Source organism: Atractosteus spatula, chromosome 14 (assembly GCF_055471065.1).
Source record: "Atractosteus spatula isolate fAtrSpa1 chromosome 14, fAtrSpa1.hap1, whole genome shotgun sequence".
NCBI classification, from domain to species: Eukaryota; Metazoa; Chordata; class Actinopteri; order Semionotiformes; family Lepisosteidae; genus Atractosteus; species Atractosteus spatula.
In genome coordinates this window covers 23,847,668-23,867,071 of record NC_142719.1, presented here as the reverse complement: position 1 = coordinate 23,867,071, position 19,404 = coordinate 23,847,668, and the positions used below count along the sequence as shown (strand labels likewise).

Here is a 19,404-nt window from a genome sequence, read left to right as displayed (position 1 = left end):
TAAAAAGAAATTAATGATTGGCATGTGCCTAAATTTTAACAAAGTCATTAAAAATATCAAACTAGCCTCTTAATGTGGTGGGCTTTACCCTGTAAATGTCTTTATTTCTGAAAAAAACATATGTACTGTATAATCAAATCCGTTTTTTTAAGTCAGTTAAATTAATGACCTCTTCTGTTATTCTCTCTTCTGAATCTGACCTGTAGCCCAGGATCCATGCTTCTCATACATCAAACTGAATGAGTCATGGCGCAACATTGGGTTCACATATTTTACCAATCACTGGATCCAAGAACCTATGAATGGTGAGTGGTATCGCTTTGAAGGACTGGCTGGAGACATCTTACCTACAAATTGTATTACTAGTTATCACTGTGGAGCACCATATCCCATCTGGATGAATGGTAATCTCCCACAAGAAGGTAATGGAAGCCAAGTAACGGAAGCTTGCATTTATTATGGTTCCGTCTGCTGCTATTGGAGACAAAATATGGAAGTAAAGGCCTGTCCAGGAGGATACTATGTGTACAGTCTGCCTAAACCAGTCTATATCTATTCAACTTATTGTTCAAGTGAGTATACTCTTTACCAGATTGGTGTTATTACTTTTGTTTAATCTAAATTACTCATGTGGATTATATTAATTTACTGAATTTCAGATTGAATAAATGTACTAAAAATAACTTCAGTAGTAATCTATTTTCAAGTTTAAAAATCAAGCAGTTAAATTTCCTTGAACACAAGGACACAAGACCACTGAAGGAGAACACAGGCTGCTTTCTGTGTTTAAATTTAGTTAGAGAAACCTACAGTATATCTCTGCTGAAAGATACAGAACAAAATGGAAATGGAAGCTTTAAAAGCTAGGTAATGAAGGACAGGCATACATTACAATGCGCAGTTCTTATGAAGATACAACAGAAGATCCCTATTGTTTCAGCAGTATGAATTTGCATGTGCTATAGCTAGATAAATGAAAATGATTTCAACAGCTTTGCATATACAGTATGAAATTGTTTACAATGTTTTTCCCCAATGTTTGACATGTTACATAGATTAGTGTGTATTTTAAAGTATTTATTGATTAAATGTAAGTGAGAACTTTACAATTCTACAATTATTTCTTTAAGTTGTAATTTACGCATTTGGGATTAATAAATTAGTTCTTTATGTTCTCCCCTTACAGAATAGCAACTACAGTAGTTCAAGTATTAACAAAACACTCGAAGAAGGCTCCATGGCCAAAACGTTGTGTTTCTTTTCTTCTCTTTCCAGCATGAATAGCAATTAATTAATCTCTTTCCTGAATAGCAATTAAGAACTACTACAGTACTTCTAACAAAAATCCTAAAGTCACTTTATTAGCCATATACAATTTCTTGCATTAGGAATTTGCCTTTTCATTTACTCCAGCTTTGCTCTCCATGAGACACACAGGCAGGGAGAGAGAGAAGCTTTTGGGGTCAGAGCACAGGGTCAGCTATTTATACAGCAGCCCTGGAGCAGTTGGAGTTAAGGGCCTTGCTCAGGGGCCCAACAGAGTAGGATTCCTCTGCCGGCCACAGGATATGAACCAGCAGCCTTCCAGCTACAGGCACAGATCCTTAGCCACAGAGCCACTGCTCCTGTAATGTAAATTAAGCTGAGACTGAAACTAAAGAGTTACATTATTTGTTTGTTTTAAAAACTATAAAAGAGGATATAAAAAACAAAGTTTGTGGTCAATTGTCTGAATTATATTCCAATGAATAATTAGAAGGTTATTCTAAACTATACAGTACATTTTCCAACAACCACATCATACAATATATCAGTATGTAATTTTTAGTCCACAGCACTTGTTCTCCATCAGCCTGTGGCACAAACTCACAATGTGATACAGATACTGGGAGGTGTTCTTGTAATAATGGATACAAATTCCCTGACACATTCCCTCCAGCAAATAATTCAGACTACTGCGAAGGTAAGTCTGGCAGATGAAGGTTCTCCACCTGTTGGTGAACGGACTACCAATGTCAATTTACTCAATTACTGTTCTTGTTTGTTTTTGTTACCTTAATTGATAACTTACCAATTGTGTACAATAAATACATTTGGTGTGGTGTCTGTGCTTTCACTCATTATTTTCTATGATACCACACCAATCTCCCACACTACCTACAGTCTAGTGCTTATAATTTATACATGCATCTGCAACAATAAATTCCACCTTACGTGCTTGAAAGAACGAACAAAAAAGTGATCATGACACCAAATATACAGTACGTAGCCACTTTAGATATCTGCTCAATTGTATTAAAAGAAGCAGATATGTTGAAGGTACAAACCTAAAATTAAGTGGCAGAAAATAAAGCTTCTTTCATGTTATAATATTGTGGTGTCTCCGGGGGAAAGGTTTATGTAACCGAGACAAAAGTACTCACACCACGCTTCTCTTCTTTTATTTCCGGGGAGTTTTCTGTTTCTCCAGTCCGTCCGTCTTCTAAGCCAATCCTCAATCCGTTCACTCAATCCTTATTCAGTCCAAGTTCCAAAGTCCGTAAAGTACCACAAATCCGCATCGTATCCAAATCACAAACCATAAACCGTAATCCTTTATTCCTTCCGTTTATCCGTTATTCTTCGATCCTTACCAACACCAACCTGATTCCACTATCTCCTCCAAACACATTCACCTACTGGCTTCCGCGCCGGTTCACTGTTTCCAGGGCATATATATTTTGTTTCCTGATGAGACACACCTGTGTCTCGTTGTTTTTGGACTAAGCCCTTTCCATCTGCGGGTCAGCTGGTTTCTCTTGGCGGCCATCTTGCTCAGGTCTAAGCTACCGGAGCGACGACAAACGGATCGGGTTTTTGCCTGTGGACTACTCTTTGCTTTGGATTGCTTGGACTTTGGGGATTGCTTTGAAGTCTTCGTGCCTTTGGATTGGAGTGGACCCTTCAGAGAGCCGGCCTGGAGGCCTCCTCCAGGATGGCGGAAGGGTTTGACTCCTACGACCGGCCTGGGGAGGCTCCCAGGCTGAAATGGACTTTGCGGTTCCGCTGGATGCATGAGGGTGAAGCACCTGGACGTTGGACGTTTTGTTTGAGGTTTTGGGCCTTATGTCCAATGATGTGTGGTGTGTACAAGGGAATAGACCCTTGAAGTATATTGATGTTTCTTTGAGGGATGAAGAGATATATAAGAGGGCATCTGCTAGAGTTATGGACAAGAAAAAGGAGAATTTTTTGAGAGACTATGAGGTGTTGGGTTGCTACAATGACAATTTTCGTGTGGTGATAGTGCACTTATATGATCCCTTTCTTGGGGATGCTGATGTAACGGTTTTCCTCCTACGACATGTCCCAGTCATGGGTCAGCCAGAGAAAATTATGGATAGCCGTAATATCTGGACTGGGAAAATGAAGTATAAAGTGCTACTTTGATCTGATGCACGTGGGGCAGGGGGCTACCATCACCCCCCAGCATCTTTTTCTTTGGGTTCCAGCAGGGGCTATTTTTTTTATCAAAATCAGCCCCAGTTCTGTAGGAAATGTCATAACTTCAGACATCATGCGGCCGAGTGTAGGGAGAATGTGTGTACGATATGTGATGAGACCGGGCATGTTGCGAGGGAATGCCGAAAGAAGGTGTGCACTCTATGCGGCATGGAAGGACACTTGTTCAAGGGCTGTAAGTGGAGAAACATACAAATGGCACGGGAATATGACCAAGACAGAAATGAGGAGGAGGCCTCTGAGGAAGAGGAAAAGGGGGCTAGGCCGGAAGTGGGTGTGTCTCCAGTTAATGAGGGAACACAAGAGGTTGAGCTTCAGCAGGAAGCAGGGCAAGGCCCAGCTGGTCAGGATATGGACGACAAAAATGCCACAGTGCCGGAAATGGCAGAAAGCGAGAAGGAACCTGGGAAAGTGATAGCTAAAAGATGAAGGGAAGAGGATGAGGGCAATTCCGGTGCGGAAGAGGAGAAGAAGGTGAGGGAGGAACCAGTGGAAGAGGGCCAGGACGAGGAGATGGAGGATCAACCAATGCCAGGAATGGAGGTCGAAGCAGAAGAATCAGGCGACCCTGTTGAGGAGGAATCTCCAGCTTCGGCCAGGAGGAGGGAGAAAACTTACCTGAGGTCCCTGTTGAAGACAGTTTGCGCTATCCCTCTATGGGGGGGTACTCACCTGTGACAGATATTTCGGAGGATTCCAGCTCTGACCAGTCAGATGGCATGGAGAAAGAGACAGGGCTGGAACCACCATGAGTCTCCATATCTGTACTGTCAATGCAAGAGGTCTGAAAGACAGAATAAAGAGGACTGCAGTTTTTGAAACTTTGAGGAAGCACAGGTTTGACGTGTGCTTCCTACAAGAAGTTCATTTAGCTGTGGAATATGACATTCACAGGTTCACAAGTCACAGGTGGAGTGTGGGGGGAGTGCATTCGGCAAGGGTTGGAATTGTTTTTGGGAGCACGATGGTGGAGGAGTATTTTGTGGTAAGTCCAGGAAGGGTGATTGTGGTGGATGGATTGTGGGCGGGCACCAAAGTCCGTTTGATATGTGTGTACGCAGCAGCAGAGCGCAGCGCGCGCGGAGGGGTTTCTTTGCTGACCTAGCGGCTTGGTGCACTACAAACAGGCGGGTCTTTTTGGTGGGGGATTTTAATGAAGACATTTTGGCATGGACAACAGGGGCAACCGAGATTAATCAGCTGTTGCGTGACTTTGAACTAAAAGACAGTTTTAAAGGTTTCTTCTCAAACTTTCCGGTCACGTGACAAAATACCAGGGGAGTGGGGAAAAGATTGGATTATACAGTATGTTTGTATCCTTGGCCATTTCAATCCAAAGTGTCACAGTGACTCCGACATGGTTTTCAGACCATGTAATCATTCAGGTGGAAATTGGTGACTCTTGCACGTGTTTTGGAAGAGGAGTCTGGAAATTAAATACAGCCGTTCTGCAGGAACACGATTACATCCAGCTGATCAGAGACAAACTGCAATTATGGGTAGTTCAGAAAAGCACCAGGCCAGCTTTAATTGAATGGTGGGAAGGTGTGAAACTTAAAAGGATCTCTCAGCAGTATTGCACGCTGAGAGCACGTAGAAAGAACATGGAGGTGTGGCGGTTACAGGAGGAACTACAAAAGATTTATGAGCAAGGGAATTGTGGTCTGGTCTTTGATGTTCAAAGAGCCCAAGAGTTGAAGGTCCAGCTGAAGGAGATTCACGTTAGTAGGGCACGAGACTTTTTGTTTCGTTTGGGTGACCGTGTAATGGAGCAATCAGAGGATGTGTCAAGCCAGTTCTTTAGGTCAGTGAGGGCGAAACAAGTAAAGAGAAACTTTGAAGGTATTAGTGTGGGCTCTGATAGGGTGGTTCGGTCGTCAGAAGGAATGGTAGAGGCTGCCTCGAGATATTTTGGGGCATGCTTTCAAGAGGAGAGTAAAAACATAGAACAAATGGAAGAAATAGCTGGACTGGTGGTAAATGGATCGGAGGCACAGGAGATGGAGAGACTGGACTCAGGATTTGAGCTGCTGGAAGTGGAGAAGGCCATGCGCAGCCTGGGGAAAGGCAAGGTCCCGGGCATTAATGGGCTGCCCGTGGAATTTTACTTGACCTTTTGGGACCTACTCGGACCAGTTTTGGTAGAGGTGTTTGAGGAAATTTTAAAAGGCCGAGGGTTGAGTGAATCCATTAGGCAGGGGGTCCTGGCCCTACTCTATAAAAAAGGCGACTCTTTAGATTTGGGTAACTGGAGGCCAATCCAACTCCTCTGTGTAGATTACAAGATCCTTGCTAAAGTATTGTATAGAATTTGAGTAGAATTTGGATCTGGGGTGCTTGGGCTACACAACTGGAAAAGACAGCTGAACCGGGTTTGCCGAAAGCGAGGCATGTGGAGAAATAGACATTTATCATATATTGGGAAGGTACAGATCAAAATGGATATACTTCCTATGCTTGTTTTTCTGGCAAATGTTTTTCCTGTGCCCACATGTTATCATAAAAAGTTGACAAGGTTGGTGTTTCAATTCATCTGGTGTGGAAAGTACGAGTATGTGAGAAGGGTGGATATGTACAAAGGATGTCATCAAGGTGGGAGAGATGTACCGGATCTACCTTTAAAGTTAAATGCTATATTTGTTGCGGGTGTGTGTGAAGCTGTGCATAAGGAGTACAACATGAGTCATTGCGGCCTTTGTGTAAGTGGACAAATACCACGCCCAAAGCGGTAAGGACACAGTGGTTTTATAAACAAGCAACAATCTGGTTGACAAAGTATTCGAATGGGAAGCTGGATGAGGTGTGTGTGTGGCATAGAGCCTTGTATGAAAGAGCGAGAGAGGTGTGCATGCAAAAAGAATACCCAGGCATAATGGTCCCAGAATATTGCTGGAGGTTCCTGCACTATAAAGGATTATCTAATAGGATGAAAGACCTGAATTGGTTGTGTGGGTGGGGGAGGCTCTTGGTGCGGGAAGTTAGGCATAAACATAAGCTGACAAAGTCATCTGTGTGCCCGGGGGCTGAATGTGGTGCGGTAGAGTCGATTGCGCATGTGTTCTGGGGCTGTAAGATGGCACAGTTAGTCTGGGAGAAACATAGAGTCTTATTTTCTGGGTTATGGCCGAGTTTCCAGCTAACAGAGGCTGTGGTTTTATGGGGCTGGAAAACGATTAAGGGCGATGAAAGGATCAATTTTCTGTTGTGGTTCATTGTGTGTTTAATCAAACTGATTTTATGGGACAGTAGGAACCACTTGGTGAAGTATGGATGTGAGGGGGGAGTGCAAGGGATCAGTGGGTGTGTAAGGTACGAATTATGCAGGCAGCAGAGATATGAGTATAACAAATGGGGCTACCATGCTGCTAAGGAACGGTGGAAAACCCTTTTTGATTTAGGATAAGGATGGACTGTGTTCTGTAATTTGATTGATTTTGTTGTAACTTGTTATTTTTGTATGTTAATAAAAAAAATATTGAGCAAATTGTTCCTGAAATATCTGTCCTGGATCACCCTTCCCCTGGTCATCTTACAATATAATAAAATATAAGAATCAAATCAAAGAGGCTTTTGTTTTAATGCATTTACAGATACAGAACCATTAAAATTTAAATCCTTGGAGTGCTAAAACATAAGTAATGTTATAATGGCTAATATGTTTTATTCAAACATTTCAATTGTCTATTGCAATGGTACTCAAATTGATTATTAGATTGGTACAATGAACAGATCGATACATTACATATGGTACTGAATGTACTATGTAGAACATTAATTGATATATGTAATACCTTAGTCCACAGTACAGTAAGTAAACATTAGAAATGATTGTATTACTGTGTGATGTCATTATTTGAAAACTGTATAATTTTCTTTAGATATCGATGAATGCAAAGAGAACTCCTTAATCTGTGGTTCAAATGCTGAATGTACTAACAATGCTGGGAGTTACACCTGCTCTTGTTACAGTGGGTATACTCCTCCTCCTGGAGTCACACTGACAAATCAATCATGGCCATGTAAAGGTAAGATCATCTTATCATAGTCTATGTTGTGTGAAATGTTCATTTTAACTAATTACACATTAATCAAAAATCTAACCGCCTCATCCAATTCATCCAATTCATGGTGATGGGTGATCTGGCAAGATCAGTCCATTGCAGGGCACACACAGACACCAAAATATACACTCACACCAGGGCTAATTCTCCCAGAAGCCAGTTGACCTGCAACTATGTCTTTGGACTGTGGGAAGAAACTAAAGCACCTGGAAGAAACCCATGTGAACATGGGGAAAACATACAAACTCCACACAGATAGAACCCGAAGACTGGAATATAACCCAAGGCCCCTGCGAGCAGCAATGCTAACCACTGCACCACCATGCTTCTGCCTGGTAGACATCATTAACATTATTTCTTTTGCAAATAAATTTATATTTTATAACATTGACAAGTATCAGCATTAAGTCCTTAAAAACTGTTAGCTTCCACACTTTTTTATATGCAGCATTTTTTATGATGACTACTAAATTAAAATTAGACCCTTTTGAAGTGATCAGATGTTCCCTTTGAATTTCTATAACAACAGTTTCTGACTTTTGATCAAATTATAGAACCCAATTTTATTCTGAAGATATTTGAAAACAATTCAGTGGTTTGTTAAATAGCACTAAAATATAATACAAATAACAGGACTTCTCTGGCATTTTGTTACTGACCATGATTTAACAGCATGAAGGGACTGTAATAAAGAGTGCCATTCTCAACAGATATTGATGAATGTGCACAATCGCCCCCAATCTGTGGTCCAAATGCTCAATGTACCAACAGCGTTGGGAGTTACAGTTGTGCCTGTGATACTGGGTTCATTATCCCCACTGGAGTCAAAGTGACAAACAACTCACATCCATGTCAGGGTAAGATTGTTTTACAGTAGTTCAAAAACCTTTTGGTTTGCTTACATTTAGTAAATAACGTTTCCATTATAAGCCTTGCATTTTATATTTTGTTAGGTTTTAACTTATTATAGTTATTTGATGGTTTGAATTTTTTGTTTATATTCAGTACTGGGGTGTCAGGAAGGACTCATATTTCACTAAACTGGTTTGAAGACCATTTCAATTGGAACACCAGGATATCCCTATTTTATCTTAGAAACATTCCTAAGGAGCTGACTTAGAGGACCTTACCAGATCTTTGATGTATTTTTCAATTATAATTATTTTCCTTGAACACTACAGTTAGGCTTGATCACAGTCTTGTTTCTACACTATGTTTTTCTTCTAGTATTGGATTTATGGTATTATCTAGGCTACCCAAACTGAAATTATTCAGTTCAGTACTATTACTGTGTGGGAAATAACAACCAGATTAATACAACCCTAACATTTTCTAGACATCCATGAGTGTGATAAAAATCCTTCAATCTGCGGTCCATATGCAGAGTGCATTAACACGCCTGGGAAGTACAACTGCTCCTGTAATACAGGATACCGACCTCCAGATGGAGTCACAATGACAAGTAATATATACCCTTGTCAAGGTAAAAATGTAGCAATTTCTAATGTCTTTTTGAAATACTTGGAAATGCAAAAAAATCAAAGCAACTTCAGAAGAAACATTTCAAATGTGTCAAATGTAAGATGAAACATCAATGATTTTTTTTTTAAATATGGTCTGAATTAACCTTTATGAATGTTTTGTACAGTAAAATAAAGATCTATTTTACTATGACAATAAGAGAATACCTTTACCACCTCAATCTTCCAATAAACATGACCAGTAGTTGTTTATATACATATCAATCGCCAAGAAGCATAAGAACTAACAAACATAAATCCAAAAAGAAATGCTATGGTTGACAGGTAGAACTACAGTATATTTATTGCTTGGTAATTTAGTTATCAACTGTACTTACTGTACACTACTTGCTGATGGACAAGATAATGAAGCAACAACACAAACTCAGTTTTGGATCAGAGGTAAATATGACTTAAACTGATTTTCTGCAGAGATCAATGAATGCACAGAGGACCCATCGATCTGTGGTCCAAGTGCAGAATGTACCAACACTGCTGGGAGTTACAATTGTTCCTGTGATCTTGGATACGGCCCTGGTGCTGGTGTTACACTGATAAGTAATACAACTCCATGCGCAGGTAAAAACTAATTTTACAGAATGTAGCTGACTGACTGTCTTTGACACAATGAAAAATTTGGAATTTGGCTTTCACTTCAGCAGGCAGGTGTATTGAATGCTGGTAAATCCATTCTGGCAACTATCAATGCCTATCAATTACACCACTGTAGGCAGACAACTCCTTTTGCAGTGAATGTATAACAATAGAAGACACAGTTACAGTATAAGACAAATGTACATGGTACAATGCACATCAAAACTATAAGTGATTATAAATTTGTTTGATTCAAATTAGAGCACTACAAAATATGTATTTTTTTATTTTAGTTTGAGTCACTAATGGTTATTTTCATTGTGTTCTTGTTCTTGACTCAACACAGACATTGATGAATGCCTACAGTCTCCCCCCATCTGTGGTCCAAACGCATTGTGTAACAACACTCCTGGGAGTTACAAATGCTCTTGCAAAACTGGATTTAGATCCAAACTTGGAACTTCGATAACCAGTATAAACCAATGTCAAGGTAAATATTGAAAAGAAAAAAGACATATCTCTCAACATCAACTGTTCTATGATCTTAAGGTGTTTAGTATGTAAAAATAAAACTGGATGCAGTCATTTCTGAGAATATAATGTCATCTATAAAATGTAATCATACTGATTATTTTCCTCTAATCCATTAGTTTACCAGAATTCGTTTTCCATGTTGATGTACTGTGTAAATAAAAATGAACCACAGTATTAAAAGTAATTTTATAATGAATACACATAAATTATAATTTTATAGTTACTGTACTTCACATTAATGACAGACACTAAGTGGACTAAACACAGGGAACGTGGTAATGGTGTTTTTTTACCTGGTGCAAGCTGTTTAGCATAATATATTAGTGTTAAATATGAATTTATGATGCACAATGTTTCATCGAAAAGGAAGAGGAGAGGAAGAATTTAGAGGAATGAATATGTTTCAGGTTTTAACTTAACAAATACACCAAAGTAAACCTGTGTGATACAAAATGGAGGTAAATATAATAATTTTAAAAATATTATGAACAATAATACTTCAATGTAATGTAAGACCTACATAGTAACAATGAAACTAATTTAATGCAGACATTGATGAGTGTGAAGATGACCCCTCAGTTTGTGGTTCAAATGCCAACTGTACCAACACTGCTGGGAGTTATATCTGTTCCTGTCACAGTGGATACAGTTCCCCTCCTGGAGTCTCACAAGTCAATAAATCACATCCCTGTCAAGGTACAGTAAATGTAACAAATGCTAAGGACAAAAAATCCTGTCAGGTTGGAAACTTGATGGTAGGTATAATTAAAATGAAATCTAATTAAGTACCTATGCTGTACTGTATATACTCTATGTGTACCAGCACATATATTTTCTTACAAAATCCTTGCAGAACAAACTAAAAATAAAAACACATCACGGAATGTGATATTTATACTTTAAACTCAATATAACAGTGGAGTTTATGTAAACTGCATGGTCTTTATTTCTACAGAGGATGCTGTACTGTAGTTGAGTTGTTTACGAAAACATAACTCACAGACCAAAACGGACCAATCTTTCCTCTTCAAAAAACAATGTCACTTTACTTCAGGGATCCAGATGACATGAGAGCTTTGCGGGGATCATTTCACTGTATAAAACAATCTGCATGAAACTGGACCTGTTATATTATGCTATAACAGTACCTACAAGCTGCCGATAGCTTTACTTGAATTGTGGGTTTAATGTTCCTGACAATGTGCAAAACAGCAAAATGTGTACAGACTTATTCTTACGAAGCATAGATCAGGAACCTATGCAGACGGCAGAATCTGGAAGGGAGTGGAAAAGGACAACGGGGAGGAGACAAGGATCAGGGCAGGTTGACAAACAAGCATGACGACAGTGAGCCGGGGGGCGTGACCAAGGCAAACAAGTCCAAGGTAGTCCAGGGGGGAAATCCGGGACGAAGTCCAAGAGTCCAAAACCGGGAAATCCAGACAAGGCGAAAACAAGACACAATTAAAAACCAGAATGGGACCCAGTGCAGGTGCTCTGAGCCCCGGACTCAGCTGGGTCAGGACGCCGATAGGAGACCTATGCCCTCAAGGGCAACTTGATGGTAGGCTGGCCTCCGGGCGTCCGTCTTCCAATGCAGAGCCAGGAATAGTGTAAGCGTCTGGCTTATAAGGAGCGGCTGGATAGGAGGCAGGTGCACAAAATCAACTAAAATGTGAAAGAGTCGGTGCGCCCTTAAGATGAGCAATTACGATCATATCACTTACTTTCCCCTGGGGTTTATTCATAATGAAATGTAGGTTTGTACCTCATGTAAACAGTTTTAACCATAAGGATACTTACACATATCCTCATACAAGAGCAAGTATACCCTGGAACGGATTCCACTGCTTAAAACTAAAAGTCAGATAATGATAATGTAGGTATTATATGATAATTGTGCTAACGTATGATGATCACATACAGTACATGAGAATGTACTATTCAATAATTACGAGATAATCGGCTATCTAGAAGTCTCCACAGCAAAACATTGTGTCTCTTTTCTTTTCCATTCAACATGGAATAAACCTTTACCTGTTTCTTATCTTGTATAATCGACTATCTTGTAATTACGAGATAACTGGCTATCTTGTAATGACAAATTACAGTATTTGAGGGTCACAGGATTAAGACATACATTTTTTTTGGCATGGTTTTGGTGGCTTCGACCAAGGACTCTTGCTGTCTACTGAAGAGTGGCATGAATGTGGAGTTAGATTACTTAAAGCTGTTGCTTTAAACAGATAACTTAAACATTTTGCCTTTGGGAAGTGGAGTTAACCTGAACTCAGTTAGTGGGTCTATCTGGATAACTTGATACATTTCTGAATTAGTTAAACCTCCTTTGACTTAATATTTAATAGACAAAAAAGTAAGCAATACCTATGTAAATTGACAGCTTCAATGTTTAATAAGTCAATTGCTAAAATCTATACAGTTGCTGTGAAATACTACTACCAGGGAATTAATCTGCAGCAATCTTTCCTAGATACAATCAACAATCACACTATATATGTGCTACTAACACTGCCAACTGCTCTTAACTATGAATCAAATAGCTTGCAAAATGTCAAAAGGAGGGAACTCATCTACATCATATCATTTTGTTTTCAAAGTTGTTATATTAATTGAATAATTATTATCAAAAAGTGTATGCTACTACTTTGATTTTTTTTCTTTTACCCAACTACAGAACAAACAAACTCACCTCATATGTCTGACCTAGCTAAAACAGGACGTCAAAGCATAAAAAGCATTTTATGATTTGTATGTCCACATTTTTCATTTGGATATCTACTCTTTTTTGTACGTTTTTTTGATTTTGCACAGCCATTTTTTTTTTAGTTTGCCCTACCCTTTTTCGGTTTGAGCCACATTTTTTTTATTTGCTGCACATGTTTTATATTTTTGTCTTTTGCACTTCTGGGCCACCATAAAGAATGCCAAGTCCTAGAAAAGTGTGGATCTGATGCTGTATTCTCTGATTAGTATGCTTGCTGCTTCACTTGTGTCCAAATGGTATTATATTTACATTTTCCTGCAAATATTCAGTAAAAGTATTTTCCTTATAGTAGGCACAGATAAGAATGAAAAATCTAGAGATAATTTTTGGAGCCCAAAATAAATAAATACATTGAATATTAAATAGGGAGGTGTGTGTTGATTTCATGTGATTAAAGGAGCAACAGTCACCACAGCATTTGTAGTAGTTTATAATAGAATCATTGTCATTCTATAAAACAAGCAGTTCCAGTTAAATGATAATAGGTAAATTTTGTATTTTACTGTACACATGGATACATTGGGTCCAAGATGTAAGAGGTCTTAATTTTGTACAAGATGATGAACTGTATACTTTTATCATGAAAATTTGGTAATTTTTCAAATCTTGATACTTACTGGTTGAATTACAGTGTTTACACAGGTTTGAGGGGAAGTGTTGTGTCATCATCCAATATATGAATCTCATGCTGCTGCTACCACCACCCTCAGAATGAAAACATCGATGAATGATTCTATTTATCCAATAATTACTTTTCTCTACACATCCATAAAACTAATAGGTTTACTTTTGTTTTACAAAATTTAGAACTATGAGAATTAACTGGTACTTTGAATTATTTATCTGCATAAATGAAGAAAAACACTGAAACTATAGAACAGAGTTAAATACCCAATACATCTATTCCATGGTACAGTATGGCTAAATATAATGTATCTAAGTATACTGGATGTTATTCTCAACAGATACAGATGAATGTACACAAGTACCTTTGGTTTGTGGTCCAAACTCAAACTGCGCCAACAGCAATGGGAGTTATAATTGTTCCTGCTGGAATGGGTATAAGGCCCAAGATGGAGCCAAAGTGATCAATGATAACAATCCATGCCAAGGTAAGCATGAGCATTATTTTTTTAATTATTGTGCTAATAAAATGTTAAGGTTACAGGAGTAAAACAAAAGACAGACGAACAGACCAACAAGGAGCTGTGTCTTATAGTACCAGCGGGAGGTTTAAGTGTAAGTTATCAAGGACATTTGACCACTGGATCTTTGAGTATAAAACTTATTTATTCACATTAGAATTCTCAAGCCTATTTGACCTATTTGACCTATTTTTCCAAACACAATTGATTTTTAGTTCATGATAATGCACATTTACTTATACTGTATCTGAGGATAAATGTGGTATGATTACATGAGACTGATCAAACCTGCAAAGTAGAACATAACATATTTTAATAGATGTATTTTAACTTTGACATTATTATATCGGCTTTCGTATCATGGCAGATTTTTTAACAGATATATTGTTTGGTTTTTGTTACAATAAATTAAAATGCCACATCCACTGCAATGCATATTTATACACAGACTCAGCTAAGAGTAGGTTGGTGTGCAGCAAAGTTTCACAGCAACTGAGGAGAACATTCTGACAGTGGAATGAATGAGAGACGCATATGATGTAGGGTTGAGCTGTGAAAACTAAAAAAAAAGAACAGACAGCATGGCAGAGTTAACTGTTTTCTGAGGAGAATCTGATGTTAAAGAGCCTCAAAAAGAGCCTCAAGCCTTTGCTTGTTTGAGAATTTTTTGTCCTGGACCAAATCACCATGCAATACTGTATATGAATCTTACTCTGTCCTCATGTTGCTGCTACATCCACCCTCAGTATGAAAAAGTTGATCAATTGATCTGTTTTAATTGAGTTGATGAATTGATCTATTGACTGTAAATGCTTACTTCCTGACCAACCACAAGAACCCCACTGCTAACCAAATAGTAAGAAATCCTATACATATAAGACTTAACAGGCCAACATGAAAGAGAAACCTACAACCTTAATAAAACAGAATACAACGCAGAGCTAAATCTACTTTCCTATAAATCCATATTATCCAAATGGGAATGGGATATGGGATAAATCCCTCTTTTAAAAATACATCTACTGACTATAATGGAAAGGTTTGTGATCTCAAATTGGTCAGAGATCATGATATGACCAGTGTTTCACTGTTCAAAATAAAACTGTTTACCCCAGTCTACTCTTGCTAGGTAATGTCTGTTTATATGCAGCAAAAATATAAGGATGCCTAGTCATAATGTGAGTAGTGTTAAAGCTATCTCAGTGTCTGAATTGGTATTTGTACCTCTGCAGATATGTTAAAGATGCCAGTGAAATCTAAAGCTGTGGCGAACAATACCCTCTACAAGCCAAATAAGTGACATTTCTATTGATGCTGATACCACAACTAACAAATGACAGACTCTGACACATTAAAATTGATATGTAGTCAAATACACATCGAGTTGTCTATTGACTATTAATTTGTGTCAAGGATCTTGAACTAATTTTTAATCATTTAAATTGGTTACAGTTCATATTAAAAATTGCATATTTTGGATTCTGCATGTAAATATTACTCCTTGATTTTTAATTACTGCTTCTTATGTTTTCTAAAAATAGTCATTAAATACATTAGGTGTTTCACATTTTTCAAAGGTAAAACAGGGTTACCTGAGTCTTTTATTGAGTTGTAATGGCATTGTTATTATACCCAGACTATTGTTTCCTTTAACAAACAAGTTATTAAAACATCTTTAAACTTTTTAATGCACCACTCAATACTAGGGTAGCTCCTGAAATTGTTACAGTAACAGCATCCCGCCACCAGAGGGCTCCCAAACCCACAGTACATACCTCATTCAAACCGTTCTTACACAACACGCACCCTGTCAGTGTCCTTGTAAACGGTCCTGATCTCGTTGCACCAAATGGAAGCTGCACTTGCCACTACTCTGGTCAGACTACAGTTCCAACGACTAAGCAGAAAAATGCCACATCTGGATTTGAAATCACTATCAGTATTAGTTTTACCCAAACACTCGTGAATACAATAACAGAAAGCCAGCATTGCCATCTGAGAGGAGGCAGCTATTAGTCTTTATGATCATGATACTTGAAAGCTGCTTTCCACTCTATTTAAAGTGACTGAAGATTTTTTCACTGAGTGAACACTTTAAAATGTTTTTTGAAAGAATGAAGACGAATACTACTCCATGACAGTGCACAGCTCTATTTCTTGACCAGCCTGTAAACCTGGGGCCTTCTCCATGGCTTTTGGCTGTTGTATTGGAAGCAGTGAACCTGGAGAACATGCTAGAAGGAGAGATCAATATTGAACTATGTGGCAACAGCAGTTCTGGTCTTTCATGCCATCATCGAGCATCATCAGAGATCAATGGATAGTCTCTGGGCTCTGGTATTCCAAAGAACATCACTCACTGCTAAAGAATGGAGCATGAACCCAGGTTGGATGAGAGTGAAGGTCCACAATATGGACTCAGGAAATGATCCTGAAGCTTACATTTCTATTTTCAACTTCCATAACAGCAAGATGTTCTGAAAACACCTCAGCACATCACACAACTCAGCTGTTAACAGAAAAGGTATAAGCAGTAGGCAGGGATACTGGCACAATCAGAAGCCAGAGATCAATATGCAGGCAACTTCATAATTCTCAAAGAAAAGGTTCTGTCAGGATGGACTGTGATGGACAATACTGGAAGTTCATGGATCTAAACATCTAAAACAGCCCCAGATGCTGGCCACCACTGGTTTTGTCCTGGTGAGCTGTTCACTGAAAATATAGTGGAAAGAATTTTCCTGATCAGTTCTTACCCTGAACCTCTTGCTCTATAACCAGAGGATGTGGGGTCATCTAGGTCCAAGATTGGGAACCCCTGATTTAGATTATGTAGTTTTGTGAAGGTGCTGCAGGAGCTAAGGACTGCAGGTCTAATAGCAATTCCAGACAAGTTGAGAGGACTGAGACAAAGTATTTAGGGTACTTTTTGGGTTGAGCGTGTGTGCCCAATGTTGTTCAATAACTTTGTTACAAATAGGGAGTTACAAAAATGCAAAATACTAAGCAGAATTAATCAATAATTAAATAATCATAACCCCTAAACTGTAAAACATATACCAAGAATATACATGAGTGGTTGGTATTGTTAGAGGTACCCGAGTTATTTGTTCAAACCAAGTCATACAAAACACAACATAAAACATGCGTTATCTTATTTGCAAGTAAGACATCTCAGAAAAAAAAACATACTGTTAACCAAATACTATGAAATCCTATATATATAATTCACTCTATTGACTGTAACTTGAATGTGCCACAAAAACATGGGATTTGAAACCTCAATAACATTTTAATTAAACCACCCTGAAATGTCAAACTTATTGCATTTTGTTGAGTGTGACATAACCATCACTTTATCATGAATATGTGTATTTATTTTTGAGACATGATATTTCAAAAATCAAAAACTTTGCAGGAGAAACACAGCATACACATAGTGTATGACCATATAAAAAAGAGAATGCCACAAACTCAACATGCTGTAGGTTACAATTATGCATCTTGTGTGAGTATTTTTATGGAACCTTTCTTTAAATAAATTTAAATAATAAAAATAAAAATAAAAAATAAAATAAAAAAACTTGAAATAATCATAAATACAGTATTATTTATAGCAAACTGTTATTCGTATTAATTTGAGACAGCAATTGGCTATGTGACAGAAAATAATAATCAAAATATATATCGTTGTTAAGATAACATACACTAAGGAAGAATTTGTAATTAGCAATTTCATATGTATTTCATATTTAAAATATTAACATTTTCATGTGTACAATCACACATATTTGAACAGAGTTGACTGGTCCCTGCAGCATACTATCACAAATATGTGACTAGAATGTTACCAACGGAACATTCTCATAATGATGCAACAATTTCAGAGTTTTGTGTTTTCTGTTTAGTTAGTTAATATGGGCATATACTTAAAAACAATAATTCATCCCAACTGTCTCCTTTCTTCAAAGTTCAGTCCTGCTGGGCAAACTGATTAGACAGTGTCTTAAGTATACAAAATAGCCACACATCTTCCACAAAACTGCTGAATAATTTGGATTACCTAACAGGAAAGCATGTTATAATCTATTGGATAAAATTATCTGTGGAATTATGGGAAAATATATGTAGCCAAATGAGTGAATTAGGAAATGGAAATAGAAAGTTGAAGGTGATTTTGAGCTGGCAACACAGTACATGATCCCCTGTCACAGACTGAGGAACAGTGAGCCTGTCTCTAAATGATGGTGAGTTTGTCTTGTTAATGTCTTGTGTGTTCTGTTGATTGTATATACTTTGGCAACACTGTAATTATCTGTCATGCCAAAGCTTGCAGAATAGCTGATGATAACCAGCTGAACCAGTTGCACACTCTGGATAGGTTAATAATGCCTGCAGTTTGCTTTCTCAGTCTGTCAGGAGGGAGGGGTGAAGTTAATTACTGTCTACTGCCTTTCTTCCTCAGACTAATATTCTCAGTTTAACATCTGATATATCCCCAAAACAAATACTGATGCAATAGTTTGAAACAGCACATGGAAAGAGCAGCCAATTTGGGTATGTAGGGGTTTGTATGAATTTAATGGCACAAGGTCTAGTTGTAACAGTAAATTGCATGAGCTTGGCTATTAGGAATCAATTGAAAGAACAACAAGGGGTCTTCACAGGGATTCACAACACATATAATACATGTATTCATACATAAAACAATGTATACTGTTACAACTTAAGGTGACTAAGAAATGTTTCTTAGATTTTAGATGAAAAATCAAAGCAGAGATGTTTACTGAGGTCTGGGAGGTCCCTTCAGTAAAAAACAGTTTACCTTAGTATACCTAAGTAAGTTGTGAATTAATGATTATTAATTAAAACACACAATATAAGATCACATTAAGAGAAAGGAGGAAAGAAACAAGAAACAGGGAAGAAGAGAGAGGAGAGATAAGAATCTGGAAGAGTTGGGACTTGTAGCTTGCGCCAGGTGAGAGTCACTATTTCATGATCGTCCAAACCTGACTGGAGCTAAGTATTTGAACGTTGCTAGAGAGAGCGTGCTGCTCTGTGTTTTTAGAAGACCAGAAGGTTAAGCCTCTGAAATGCCTTGTTTGTAAATACTGTACATAGAGTAACTTGTGAGTTGTATGTTTTGTTGTGTGTAGTGTAGTTTGTGTCTTGTCATTGTAATAAATATTTTTTTAACCAAATGTGCCTGGATTATTACTCCTCTCACCAAAGCTGTGCCAGAGAACAAAGAATTTACGTGC

At 38.1% G+C, this 19,404-nt stretch overlaps 1 protein-coding gene across 1 annotated transcript in view; it reads left to right on the top strand.

The window, feature by feature from the left end:
• The first annotated feature begins 298 nt into the window (after positions 1 to 298).
• Positions 299 to 19,404, top strand: part of LOC148820935 (uncharacterized) — a 50,614-nt gene continuing 31,508 nt past the window's right edge. Inside the window, exons 1-6 of the mRNA XM_088933414.1 lie at positions 299 to 436; positions 2,948 to 3,059; positions 3,965 to 4,140; positions 5,076 to 5,745; positions 8,899 to 9,045; positions 13,961 to 14,107. Coding sequence (XP_088789540.1) covers positions 299 to 436; positions 2,948 to 3,059; positions 3,965 to 4,140; positions 5,076 to 5,745; positions 8,899 to 9,045; positions 13,961 to 14,107 — 1,390 coding nt within the window. The remainder of the gene's footprint in view (positions 437 to 2,947; positions 3,060 to 3,964; positions 4,141 to 5,075; positions 5,746 to 8,898; positions 9,046 to 13,960; positions 14,108 to 19,404) is intronic.